Source organism: Salmo salar, chromosome ssa20 (genome assembly GCF_905237065.1).
Source record: "Salmo salar chromosome ssa20, Ssal_v3.1, whole genome shotgun sequence".
Lineage (NCBI taxonomy): Eukaryota > Metazoa > Chordata > Actinopteri > Salmoniformes > Salmonidae > Salmo > Salmo salar.
In genome coordinates, this window is record NC_059461.1 from 89,103,781 (window position 1) to 89,117,832 (window position 14,052).

Here is a 14,052-nt window from a genome sequence, read left to right on the forward strand (position 1 = left end):
GTCTTCCTCCTTTCTCTTCCCTCCAGCTTCAGAAGACTCCAGAGAAACCTAACCCCAGTTAGGAGGAGCAGCCAACACGCCACACAGGTGGGTAGTAAAAGCCTACCCCCAGCCATTTCCCTAAACCCCCTCTCTAGTACCCAGCCATTTCCCTAAATCTCTCCTCCAGTACCCCCAGCCACTTCCCAAACCCCCTCTCTAGTACCCCCAGCCATTTCCCTAAACCCCTCTCTAGTACCCCCAGCCATTTCCCTAAACCCCCTCTCTAGTACCCAGCCATTTCCCTAAATCTCTCCTCCAGTACCCCCAGCCATTTCCCTAAACCCCCTCTCTAGTACCCAGCCATTTCCCTAAATCTCTCTTCCAGTACCCCCAGCCATTTCCCTAAATCTCTCTTCCAGTACCCCCAGCCATTTCCCTAAACCCCCTCTCTAGTACCCCCAGCCATTTCCCTAAACCCCCTCTCTAGTACCCCCCAGCCATTTCCCTAAACACCCTCTCTAGTACCCCCAGCCATTTCCCTAAAACCCCTCTCTAGTACCCCCAGCCATTTCCCTAAACTCCTCTCTAGTACCCAGCCATTTCCCTAAATCTCTCCTCCAGTACCCCCAGCCATTTCCCTAAACCCCCTCTCTAGTACCCAGCCATTTCCCTAAATCTCTCTTCCAGTACCCCCAGCCATTTCCCTAAACCCCCTCTCTAGTACCCCCAGCCATTTTCCTAAACCCCCTCTCTAGTACCCCCAGCCATTTCCCTAAACCCCCTCTCTAGTACCCCCAGCCATTTCCCTAAACCCCCTCTCTAGTACCCCCAGCCATTTCCCTAAACCCCCTCTCTAGTACCCCCAGCCATTTCCCTAAACCCCCTCTCTAGTACCCCCAGCCATTTCCCTAAACCCCCTCTCTAGTACCCCCAGCCATTTCCCTAAACCCCTCTCTAGTCGCCCCAGCCATTTCCCCTAAACCCCTCTCTAGTACCCCCATCCATTTCCCTAAACCTCTCCTATAGTACCCCATCCATTTCCCTAAACCCCCCTCTCTAGTACCCCCATCCATTTCCCTAAACCCCTCTCTAGTACCCCCATCCATTTCCCTAAACCCCCTCTCCAGTACCCCCAGCCATTTCCCTAAACCTCTCCTATTGTACCCCCAGCCATTTCCCTAAACCCCCTCTCTAGTACCCCCAGCCATTTCCCTAAACCACCTCTCTAGTACCCCAGCCATTTCCCTAAACCCCCTCTCTAGTACCCCCAGCCATTTCCCTAAACCTCTCCTATAGTACCCCCAGCCATTTCCCTAAACCTCTCCTATAGTTCCCCCAGCCATTTCCCTAAACCCCCTCTCTTGTACCCCCAGCCATTTCCCCGAAACCTCTCCTATAGTACCCCCAGCCATTTCCCCGAAACCTCTCCTCCAGTACCCCCAGCCATTTCCCTAAACCTCTCCTATAGTACCCCCAGCCATTTCCCTAAACCTCTCTAGTACCCCCAGCCATTTCCCTAAACCTCTCCTCCAGTACCCCCAGCCATTTCCCTAAACCTCTCCTATAGTACCCCCAGCCATTTCCCTAAACCCCTCCTATAGTACCCCCAGCCATTTCCCTAAACCTCTCCTATAGTACCCCCATCCATTTCCCTAAACCTCTCCTATAGTACCCCAGCCATTTCCTAAACCTCTCCTATAGTACCCCCAGCCATTTCCCTAAACCTCTCCTATAGTACCCCCCAGCCATTTCCCTAAACCCCCTCTCTTGTAACCCCAGCCATTTCCCGAAACCTCTCCTATAGTACCCCCAGCCATTTCCCAAAACCTCTCCTCCAGTACCCCCAGCCATTTCCCTAAACCTCTCCTATAGTACCCCCAGCCATTTCCCCGAAACCTCTCTAGTACCCCCCAGCCATTTCCCTAAACCTCTCCTCCAGTACCCCCAGCCATTTCCCTAAACCTCTCCTATAGTACCCCCAGTCATTTCCCTAAACCTCTCCTCCAGTACCCCCATCCATTTCCCTAAACCTCTGCTATAGTACCCCCAGTCATTTCCCTAAACCTCTCCTCCAGTACCCCCATCCATTTCCCTAAATCTCTCCTCCAGTACCCCCAGCCATTTCCCTAAACCTCTCCTGCAGTACCCCCATCCATTTCCCTAAATCTCTCCTCCAGTACCCCTTCCATTTCCCTAAACCCCTCCTATAGTACCCCCAGCCATTTCCCTAAACCTCTCCTATAGTACCCCCATCCATTTCCCTAAATCTCTCCTATAGTACCCCCAGCCATTTCCCTAAACCTCTCCTCTAGTACCCCCAGCCATTTCCCTAAATCTCTCCTATAGTACCCCAGCCATTTCCCTAAACCTCTCTAGTACCCCCAGCCATTTCCCTAAACCTCTCCTATAGTACCCCCAGGCCATTTCCCTAAACCTCTCATATAGTACCCCCAGGCCATTTCCCTAAACCTCTCCTCTAGTACCCCCAGCCATTTCCCTAAACCTCTCCTCTAGTACCCCCAGCCATTTCCCGAAACCTCTCTAGTACCCTCAGGCCATTTCCCTAAACCTCTCCTCTAGTACCCCCAGCCATTTCCCTAAATCTCTCCTATAGTACCCCCCATCCATTTCCTAAACCTCTCCTATAGTACCCCCAGGCCATTTCCTAAACCTCTCCTATAGTACCCCCAGGCCATTTCCCTAAACCTCTCCTCTAGTACCCCCAGCCATTTCCCTAAACCTCTCCTATAGTACCCCCAGGCCATTTCCCTAAACCTCTCCTATAGTACCCCCCATCCATTTCCTAAACCTCTCCTATAGTACCCCCAGGCCATTTCCCTAAACCTCTCCTATAGTACCCCAGGCCATTTCCCTAAACCTCTCCATTAGTACCCCCCATACATTTCCCTAAACCTCTCCTATAGTACCCCAGCCATTTCCCTAAACCTCTCTAGTACCCCCAGCCATTTCCCTAAACCTCTCTTCCAGTACCCCCAGCCATTTCCATAAACCTCTCCTATAGTACCCCCAGTCATTTCCCTAAACCTCTCCTCCAGTACCCCCATCCATTTCCCTAAACCTCTCCTATAGTACCCCCAGTCATTTCCCTAAACCTCTCCTCCAGTACCCACATCCATTTCCCTAAATCTCTCCTCCAGTACCCCCAGCCATTTCCCTAAACCTCTCCTCCAGTACCCCCATCCATTTCCCTAAATCTCTCCTCCAGTACCCCCAGCCATTTCCCTAAACCCCTCCTATAGTACCCCAGCCAATTCCCCAAAACCTCTCCTATAGTACCCCATCCATTTCCCTAAATCTCTCCTATAGTACCCCCAGCCATTTCCCTAAACCTCTCCTCTAGTACCCCCAGCCATTTCCCTAAATCTCTCCTATAGTACCCCCAGCCATTTCCCTAAACCTCTCCTATAGTACCCCCAGGCCATTTCCCTAAACCTCTCCTCTAGTACCCCAGCCATTTCCCTAAACCTCTCCTCTAGTACCCCCAGCCATTTCCCGAAACCTCTCTAGTACCCCCAGGCCATTTCCCGAAACCTCTCCTATAGTACCCCCAGGCCATTTCCCTAAACCTCTCCTATAGTACCCCCAGGCCATTTCCCTAAATCTCTCCTTTAGTACCCCCCATCCATTTCCCTAAACCTCTCCTGTAGTACCCCCAGCCATTTCCCTAAACCCCCTCTCTAGTACCCCCAGGCCATTTCCCTAAACCTCTCCTATAGTACCCCCAGCCATTTCCCTAAACCTCTCCTATAGTACCCCCCCAGCCATTTCCCTAAACCCCCTCTCTTGTACCCCCATCCATTTCCCCGAAACCTCTCCTATAGTACCCCCAGTCATTTACCTAAACCTCTCCTCCAGTACCCCATCCATTTCCCTAAATCTCTCCTCCAGTACCCCCAGCCATTTCCCTAAACCTCTCCTGCAGTACCCCATCCATTTCCCTAAATCTCTCTTCCAATACCCCCAGCCATTTCCCTAAACCCCTCCTATAGTACCCCAGCCATTTCCCTAAACCTCTCCTATAGTACCCCATCCATTTCCCTAAATCTCTCCTATAGTACCCCCAGCCATTTCCCTAAACCTCTCCTCTAGTACCCCCAGCCATTTCCCCTAAATCTCTCCTATAGTACCCCCAGCCATTTCCCTAAATCTCTCCTATAGTACCCCCAGCCATTTCCCTAAACCTCTCTAGTACCCCCAGCCATTTCCCTAAACCTCTCCTATAGTACCCCCAGGCCATTTCCCTAAACCTCTCCTATAGTACCCCCAGGCCATTTCCCTAAACCTCTCCTCTAGTACCCCCAGCCATTTCCCTAAACCTCTCCTCTAGTACCCCCAGCCATTTCCCGAAACCTCTCTAGTACCCTCAGGCCATTTCACTAAACCTCTCCTATAGTACCCCCAGCCATTTCCCTAAACCTCTCCTATAGTACCCCCAGGCCATTTCCCTAAATCTCTCCTATAGTACCCCCCATCCATTTCCTAAACCTCTCCTATAGTACCCCCAGGCCATTTCCCTAAACCTCTCCTATAGTACCCCCAGGCCATTTCCCTAAACCTCTCCATTAGTACCCCCATCCATTTCCCTAAACCTCTCCTATAGTACCCCCAGCCATTTCCCAAAACCTCTCCTCCAGTACCCCCAGCCATTTCCCTAAACCTCTCCTATAGTACCCCCAGCCATTTCCCTAAACCTCTCTAGTACCCCCCAGCCATTTCCCTAAACCTCTCCTCCAGTACCCCCAGCCATTTCCCTAAACCTCTCCTATAGTACCCCCAGTCATTTCCCTAAACCTCTCCTCCGGTACCCCCATCCATTTCCCTAAACCGCTCCTATGGTACCCCCAGTCATTTCCCTAAACCTCTCCTCCGGTACCCCCATCCATTTCCCTAAATCTCTCCTCCGGTACCCCCAGCCATTTCCCTAAACCTCTCCTCCTTTACCCCCATCCATTTCCCTAAATCTCTCCTCCAGTACCCCCAGCCATTTCCCTAAACCCCTCCTATAGTACCCCCAGCCATTTCCCTAAACCTCTCCTATAGTACCCCCATCCATTTCCCTAAATCTCTCCTATAGTACCCCCAGCCATTTCCCTAAACCTCTCCTCTAGTACCCCCAGCCATTTCCCTAAACCTCTCCTATAGTACCCCCAGCCATTTCCCTAAACCTCTCCTATAGTACCCCAGGCCATTTCCCTAAACCTCTCCTCTAGTACCCCCAGCCATTTCCCTAAACCTCTCCTCTAGTACCCCCAGCCATTTCCCCGAAACCTCTCTAGTACCCCCAGGCCATTTCCCTAAACCTCTCCTATAGTACCCCCAGGCCATTTCCCTAAACCTCTCCTATAGTACCCCCAGGCCATTTCCCTAAACCTCTCCATTAGTACCCCCCATCCATTTCCCTAAACCTCTCCTATAGTACCCCCAGGCCATTTCCCTAAACCTCTCCTATAGTACCCCAGGCCATTTCCCTAAACCCCCTCTCTAGTACCCCCAGCCATTTCCCTAAACCCCCTCTCTAGTACCCCCAGGCCATTTCCCTAAACCTCTCCTATAGTACCCCCCATCCATTTCCCTAAACCTCTCCTATAGTACCCCCAGCCATTTCCCTAAACCCCCTCTCTAGTACCCCCAGGCCATTTCCCTAAACCTTTCCTATAGTACCCCCAGGCCATTTCCCTAAACCTCTCCTATAGTACCCCCATCCATTTCCCTAAACCTCTCCTATAGTACCCCCAGCCATTTTCCTTCCTTCTTGATCGGTTCCAGCACACCTGATTCGGATCTGGTATGGGTTTTTGAAAACAGCAATTATCAACAAGCTTGTGATCAGAACGATGTTGAAACGGTGTCTGTTTTTTTTCTAGAAGGTGGAAATAGATGCAGCTAGAGGACAGGCTGATGGTAAGTGGAGTTCAGTCATAATACCACGCATCTAAAATGAGTCTTAATTGGCATCCTATTCCCTATAAAGTGCACTACTTTTGACCAGGACCCATAGGTCTCTATGTCAATAGTCACCAGGATAACCCCTTCATGTGTGTCTCTGTCTCTCTCTCTCTCTCTCTCTGTCTCTCTGTCTCTCTGTCTCTCTGTCTCTCTGTGTCTCTGTGTCTCTGTCTCTCTCTGTCTCAGGCACCGATGGACAGACATCCAATAGACTCACCACCACTTTTTGTGGACCTCAGTACTCTTCCATGAACACACACACAAACACATACGCTATATATACAAAAGTATGTGGACATCGCTTCAAATTAGTGGATTGGGCTATTTCAGCCACACCCGTTGCTGACTGGTGTATAAAATCAAGCACACCTCCATGCAATCTCCATAGACAAACATTGGCAGTAGAATAGCCTTACTGAAGAGCTCAGTGAATTTCAACGTGGTACTGTTATAGGATGCCACCTTTCTCAAATTTTTGCCCTGCTAGAGCTGCCCCGGTCAACTGTAAATGTTGTTATTGTGAAGTGGAAATGTCTAGGAGCGTCAACGTCACAGCCACAAAATGGTAGGCCACACAAAGGTCACAGAACTGGACCGCCGAGTGCTGAAGCGCTTAAAAATCGTTGCAACACTCACTCACGAGTTCCAAACTGCCCCTGGAAGCAACGTCAGCACAAGAACTGTTCGTCGGGACCTTCATGAAACGGGTTTCCATGGCAGAGGAGCCGCACACAAGCCTAAGATCACCATGCGCAATGCCGCGTGTCGGCTGGAGTGGTGTAAAGGTTGCCGCCATTGGACTCTGGAGCAGTAGACCAACTTCATATTAATGCCCATGATTTTTGGAATGAGATGTTCTACGAGCAGGTGTCCACATACTTCTGGTCATGTAGTATACATTCACACAGTATTGTATCCCATCATGACTGGATATAACCGTTTTCCACACTGGCTTTGTGGAGAACTCTCTTGGCCTTTTTGATGTTCGTAATGTAAACAAATGATACATTTGTCACAAAATGGTGACCAGAGAATGTCAATGTTACTGTTATGTTTCTATCTTTCTTGTCGAGGGTTGCAAAATTACCCCAATTTCCTAGATTTTCGAAAAATCCCAGTTTGGAAGATTCCTGAGATCCTACAACCAGGATTTCTGGAAAACCATGGACATTTTTAGAAAGTTACCAGAATTTTGAAAAACTATTCTCGTGACCCCATGTTCATTCATCCTCATTTGTTTTTCTTCTTTTAAATGATTTCTCCTGGCTATATATATATATATACACATCTGTGATTCTGTTGTAAGAAAATACAGTGGACTTAAACATCAAAAAAAGTGACTAATGTATTTATGGATGACATTTTGCTTTTTGAAGATGCAATATCTATTTTAATGTTTTCATTTTTGTTTTTCATGCCTTTCTATCGTGCAATTCCATGGGTACTGATGTACAAGATCTGTTTTTAAGTATTGACAGTGATAAAGATGGCATTTTGTAAACCGGTTGTTCAGTGTGTGTGTGTGTGTGTGTGTGTGTGTGTGTGTGTGTTTTGTGAATGAAGCCACAGCCATGGAAGGAGAAAAGAAGAAGGTTTCAAAGTGAGGAAGACGAGACCAAATAACTAAGAAATATAAACGTTTAAAGGGGAAGTTCAGAATTTTTACAACTTGATGTTCGATTGGTTCTCACGCTGAAAGTAGCTTATGGACCTTGGTTAGGTTAGGTTAGGTTTTCTGTAAACAGCCCCTAAAAACGATGAGAAAGCACTCTGGTCAAAAGTAGTCCACTATAAAGGAAATAGAATGGCATTTTGGGATATACACGTTTCAAATGAGTTACAATAGACATGGTCATCTCCCAGTTATTAAAATGTTTTAATAATAAGGATTAAACTGTGTTTAGTAATACATTACATTCAAGGCAAAAGATACATACAATACCTAATCTGCAATTCAAATGGTTGGCTTTTCAAAACAAAATAAATATATAATTTTGAAATTATTTTTTTTATATATATTTTTTTCTTCTTATTCACCATCAGTGCACAACATTGAGAGAACATAACAGTCAACAAAGTGTAACCAGCATTCAGTTAAACACAGTAACCAGGATTGTTATACACAGCAATCAGCATTCTCAAATACACGCTGCTTTAAAACCCAAACGTATTAAAATACACTTTAAAATACGTTATATCCTTATTCCGTCCTCATAGAAATATTGGGCTTTTTGGAGAGGGAGGGGTTTGTTTATTTATTTACAGCAGTCATTATAGATGTGAGAGATTACATCGATAGTCAAAACAGAAATTGCACAGTAGTTATAATCTAGAATTAAACAGCGTGGTTTAAAAAAATATTGTACACCTAATAAACAGTCTTTGCGATACGGTATGAAATTGCACCTTGTCGTCATACCTCAGGGCCAGGCTGTTTTTGAGGCTTTGGTACACATGGTCCTGATTGGAAGAAAATAGCTCTCCTAAGGGCCTCAAATCTAGCCTGGTTCAACCAGACTGAAACGCTGCACCCAACATTGTAACAGCAGTTAAATATCACAAAATAAGTTATGATTCCAGGCTACTAAACTTTTCCCCTTCTTCACACTGCAATCATAAACTACCACGTGTGTTGTGACGTCTACTGTACTTAAACCCATGTATGTTTGAAATGGAACCCCATTCCCTTTACCAGTGGTTCTCAACTAGGGCTACTTGGCCTATTCACACGGGGTACATTACTTACATTCTCCTGAGCCCATACGCTTACTGGTGAAATACACATAAGGGGGTAGGTCCTTCAGGGGTACTCTGGGCAGAAGAAAATGTACTTTGCTGGTACAGTAACGAAAAAAGGTTGAGAACCAGGGCTCTGGTCAAAAGTAGTGCACTAATCACGGGTTGCCCTTCCGTCACTCAATATGCCCCAGCATATTGTTCTCTGACTGATCCCTAATGCTCAGTCTGAAAAGGGGGGCTAATGACTTTTTAAGTCAAATTTACACTATAGTGGCCTGGAAATACGATGACATTGCTAAAGTAGACAAATCATTTGTATAAAACAACTTTGCCATCAGTATGATGTCAAGTTGACTTTAGAGATGGCAATGTTGCCGTGAGTTAGCAAAGTTTGTCAGAAATAGCTAGCAATGCTAACGTTAGCTGGAAAAAACGTTGGTGCTCTCCCCTCAAAATTAGCTAGCTAGCTAAAGATATACTGTATCTAAAGTCAATCTGGCATGACATGACAATGATGACAAAAGCTCGTCCTACTAATTATTTCCCTCTTTTTGAAAATCCAATCGTGTTTCCAAGCTACCGTAACGCACGTCAGAATAGCTCCTCACCGACACTCGTTGTGACTGCCTCGAGTAGAACGCTCAGCTGGGCATCACTCCTATAAAACAGACCTTCAAAAACTAAACTTGTGAAGAAATGTGCAACCCGTGGATAAAGGGAATTATTAAGGTTCCATTTTAGAAACATTCCACACTACTATCGCCCTGTAATGGGCACTCTGCATTTCAAGAAGCTGATTTCTTCACAACACCACGGGATCGGGGAAGACTGGGCAGTGTGGTAACTGTAGGAAACCACTCCATGACAGCCATTTTGGAAATAAGGGTGCAGGTTATTATTTGAAGCTACTGGAGACTAGTAAGGATGTCAAATGTCCCAAATGGCACCCTATGGTGCCCTGGTCAAAAGTAGTGCACTATATAGGGAATAGGGTGCTATTTAAGACACAAACAATGTCTCACCTCATACAGGAGTATCATAATCATTTAAAAATCGGATTATGATCTTTTTTTTTTAATGATTTTTTTTTTGTGCTATCATCATTTGACTCAATTTCACTTTGGTCATGTTCATTGGTCAGTCGTGGTCAATAGCGCACAACGTAGAATGGAATTTCGACAGGGGAAGGAAAAGGCTATATGCCAATCAACGAAGCCCACCTCCCGAAGGAGAGCTGTGTTGGCCCCTACTAGGGAAGTGGTGGGGGCTTGATGGGTACTGGACCAACAAGGGCAACACTCACAACAAAGTGGATCAGGCTGGAATATACAGTACACTTGGTATATAATAAAGGCAACATCTGAGGAATTGAAGAAAATAACAAACCATAAAGCAAGGTTATAGGGAGAGGAACATTCTAAAGGAAGAGAGGGTTATTAACCAATCAAAACAGGTCCACAAGACAAAGTTTCAAGGCTGATCATATAAATACTTAATGAAAAGGTCTGAAAGTTGGCACAGTCAATTTGGTCACAGACGAAGGCTTCTTCTTCGTGGCTTCTTAACTCTTCTGCTCCTCTGTAAGGGGAATCCATAATAGCCTGTGTGAGTGGCTAGGGCCCTCTAGAGGCCTCTACTGGTAGTGCACTGAGCACCCCGGTATTTATACACTGTACTGTACCCAGTCTCTGTGCTACTGGCTTACTTGGTCATTCACACTCTAAAGTTGTGTCACTAAAGCAAAGTCACACTTGATGAAGTCACACATATATCACACGTCGCATTTAGCCCATCGTCCGAATCAACACTGAGAGGAATCTCAATCACTGACTGGTAACAAATACTTGGGTCTCTGTGATGGAGAGGTCAGGGGGTCTCTGTGATGGAGAGGTCAGGGGTCTCTGTGATGGAGAGGTCAGGGGGGTCTCTGTGATGGAGAGGTCAGGGGGTCTTTGTGAAGGAGAGGTCAGGGGGTCTCTGTGAAGGAGAGCTCAGGGGTCTCTGTGAAGGAGAGGTCAGGGGGTCTCTGTGATGGAGAGGTCAGGGGGTCTCTGTGATGGAGAGGTCAGGGGGTCTCTGTGAAGGAGCGGTCAGGGGGTCTCTGTGAAGGAGCGGTCAGGGGGTCTCTGTGAAGGAGAGGTCAGGGGGGTCTCTGTGAAGGAGAGGTCAGGGGGTCTCTGATGGAGAGGTCAGGGGGTCTCTGTGAAGGAGAGGTCAGGGGGTCTCTGTGAAGGAGCGGTCAGGGGGTCTCTGTGAAGGAGAGGTCAGGGGGTCTCTGTGAAGGAGAGGTCAGGGGGTCTCTGATGGAGAGGTCAGGGGGTCTCTGTGAAGGAGAGGTCAGGGGTCTCTGTGATGGAGAGGTCAGGGGGTCTCTGTGAAGGAGAGGTCAGGGGTTCTCTGTGAAGGAGAGGTCAGGGGTTCTCTGTGATGGAGAGGTCAGGTGGTCTCTGAGAAGGAGAGGTCAGGGGGTCTCTGGTCTCTGTGATGGACCTAGACCAGGAACTAGACTAGGACCAGACCCAGACCAGGAACTAGACTAGGAACAGACCTAGACCAGGAACCAGGACCCAAATCTAAACCTGGGCCCAGCCAACATCCCTCTCCTTTCCACTGTTCTCTCCTGCATCCAGACCAGGATGGTCACCTGGAGCCTTCATCCTCCACCGGTCTGGCTGGCGGGCTGAAGGCTGGAGGGATTGAGGGTTAGAGGCCAGGAGGGAGAGAGGGCTGGAGGGCCCATGTCTTTGTCTCTTCCCCTGGTTTTGGAGGGGTAAGAGAGGGAGGAAGCTGTGCTAGGTGCGGAGGACAGAAGGGTGGATCGAAGGGTGATGGCATCTGGCTCCTCTCTTCCTCATCCTCCTCTCTTCGTCCTCCTCCTCATCACTTGTTCTCGATGAGAGACTGGACCTTGTGCACCAGCTCTCTAGCGATCTGAAGGATGTGCTGCACGTCATGACGTTCTGCCATCTCTGTCTCACAACACACACACACACACACACACACACACACACACACACACACACACACACACACACACACACACACACACACACACACACACACACACACACACACACACACACACACACACACACACACACACACACACACACACACACACACACACACACACACACACACACACACACACACACACACACACACACACAGGAAGTCAGGGAAACTGTTTTTTACACACACAACACAGGAAGTCAGGGGAACTGTTTTATACACACACACACAGGAAGTTAGGGAGACTGTTTTAGACACACACAACACAGGAAGTTAGGGAGAATGTTTTAGACACACACAACACAGGAAGTTAGGGAGACTGTTTTATACACACACACACACAGGAAGTCAGGGAGACTGTTTTATACACACACACACAGGAAGTCAGGGAGACTGTTTTAGACACACACAACACAGGAAGTTAGGGAGACTGTTTTAGACACACACAACACAGGAAGTTAGGGAGACTGTTTTATACACACACACACAGGAAGTCAGGGAGACTGTTTTATACACACACACACACAGGAAGTTAGGGAGACTGTTTTAGACACACACACAGGAAGTCAGGGAGACTGTTTTATACACACACACACAGGAAGTTAGGGAGACTGTTTTTTAGACACACACACAGGAAGTCAGGGAGACTGTTTTATACACACACACACAGGAAGTTAGGGAGACTGTTTTATACACACACACACAGGAAGTCAGGGAGACTGCTTTATACACACACACACACACACACAGGAAGTTAGGGAGACTGTTTTATACACACACACACAGGAAGTCAGGGAGACTGCTTTATACACACACACACACACACACAGGAAGTTAGGGAGACTGTTTTATATACACACACACAGGAAGTTAGGGAAACTGTTTTATACACACACACAGGAAGTTAGGGAGACTGTTTTATATACACACACACAGGAAGTTAGGGAGACTGTTTTATACACACACACACACAGGAAGTCAGGGAGACTGTTTTATACACACACACACACAGGAAGTCAGGGAGACTGTTTTATACACACACACACAGGAAGTCAGGGAGACTGTTTTAGACACACACAACACAGGAAGTTAGGGAGACTGTTTTAGACACACACAACACAGGAAGTTAGGGAGACTGTTTTATACACACACACACAGGAAGTCAGGGAGACTGTTTTATACACACACACACACAGGAAGTTAGGGAGACTGTTTTAGACACACACACAGGAAGTCAGGGAGACTGTTTTATACACACACACACAGGAAGTTAGGGAGACTGTTTTTTAGACACACACACAGGAAGTCAGGGAGACTGTTTTATACACACACACACAGGAAGTTAGGGAGACTGTTTTATACACACACACACAGGAAGTCAGGGAGACTGCTTTATACACACACACACACACACACAGGAAGTTAGGGAGACTGTTTTATACACACACACACAGGAAGTCAGGGAGACTGCTTTATACACACACACACACACACACAGGAAGTTAGGGAGACTGTTTTATATACACACACACAGGAAGTTAGGGAAACTGTTTTATACACACACACAGGAAGTTAGGGAGACTGTTTTATATACACACACACAGGAAGTTAGGGAGACTGTTTTAGACACACACACACAGGAAGTTAGGGAGACTGTTTTATACACACACACACAGGAAGACTGTTTTATACACACACACACACAGGAAGTCAGGGAGACTGTTTTATATACACACACACAGGAAGTTAGGGAGACTGTTTTATATACACACAATCTGTAATGAGCACAATCCGCCGACACTTTTCTGCTCCATCCCAACAAATACCACGTCCTTATTGGGGTCCAACATGGTACGCTATACCATACATAGTGCACTACTCTAGGGGCCTGATCAAAAGTGGTGCACTATAAAGGGAATAGGGTGTGATTTGGGACTCAGGCTATGTCTGTCACCGTTGAAGAACTTGATGATGTCAGTGAAGTCCATGGTATTATCTCTGATGATCTCTCTGTAGACCTCTACCAGGGCCAGGGCCAAGAACAGGACGAAGTGCTGAGAGGAGATATGAGGAGCCGCCCAGATCACCTCCCATACTGAGAACACATCCTGATACAGCAGCTCTGGAGGGGAGAGACACAGACACACACACACACACACACACACACACACACGTTTTACTTTTCTGTTATTTCTCGATTTTCTTTCTCTCTGCATTGTGGGAAAAGGACCCGTAAAGTAGCATTTCACTGTCTACACCTGCTGTTGACGAAGCATGTGACAAATACAATTTCATTTTAGTTTAGTTGAGGTGTATTGCACCTTTAATCTTTAATGTCATACAGAAATCCAG

The 14,052-nt window shown here is 47.1% G+C and overlaps 2 protein-coding genes across 5 annotated transcripts in view; one reads left to right on the forward strand and one right to left on the reverse strand.

The window, feature by feature from the left end:
- LOC106581522 (protein-tyrosine sulfotransferase 1) overlaps window positions 1-7,450 on the forward strand; it is a 95,107-nt gene extending 87,657 nt beyond the window's left edge. For both annotated transcript variants that reach the window (XM_045704093.1, XM_045704095.1), the window contains 3 exons: window positions 27-87; window positions 5,868-5,904; window positions 6,136-7,450. In XM_045704093.1, coding sequence (XP_045560049.1) covers window positions 27-62 — 36 coding nt within the window. In that variant the 3' untranslated portion in view covers window positions 63-87; window positions 5,868-5,904; window positions 6,136-7,450. The remainder of the gene's footprint in view (window positions 1-26; window positions 88-5,867; window positions 5,905-6,135) is intronic.
- A 356-nt stretch (window positions 7,451-7,806) lies between these two features.
- Window positions 7,807-14,052, reverse strand: part of LOC106581519 (small G protein signaling modulator 2) — a 140,740-nt gene continuing 134,494 nt past the window's right edge. For all 3 annotated transcript variants that reach the window (XM_045704090.1, XM_045704092.1, XM_045704091.1), the window contains 2 exons: window positions 13,655-13,822; window positions 7,807-11,657 (listed from right to left, as the gene is read on the reverse strand). In XM_045704090.1, the coding sequence (XP_045560046.1) occupies window positions 11,569-11,657; window positions 13,655-13,822 (257 nt within the window). In that variant the 3' untranslated portion in view covers window positions 7,807-11,568. The remainder of the gene's footprint in view (window positions 11,658-13,654; window positions 13,823-14,052) is intronic.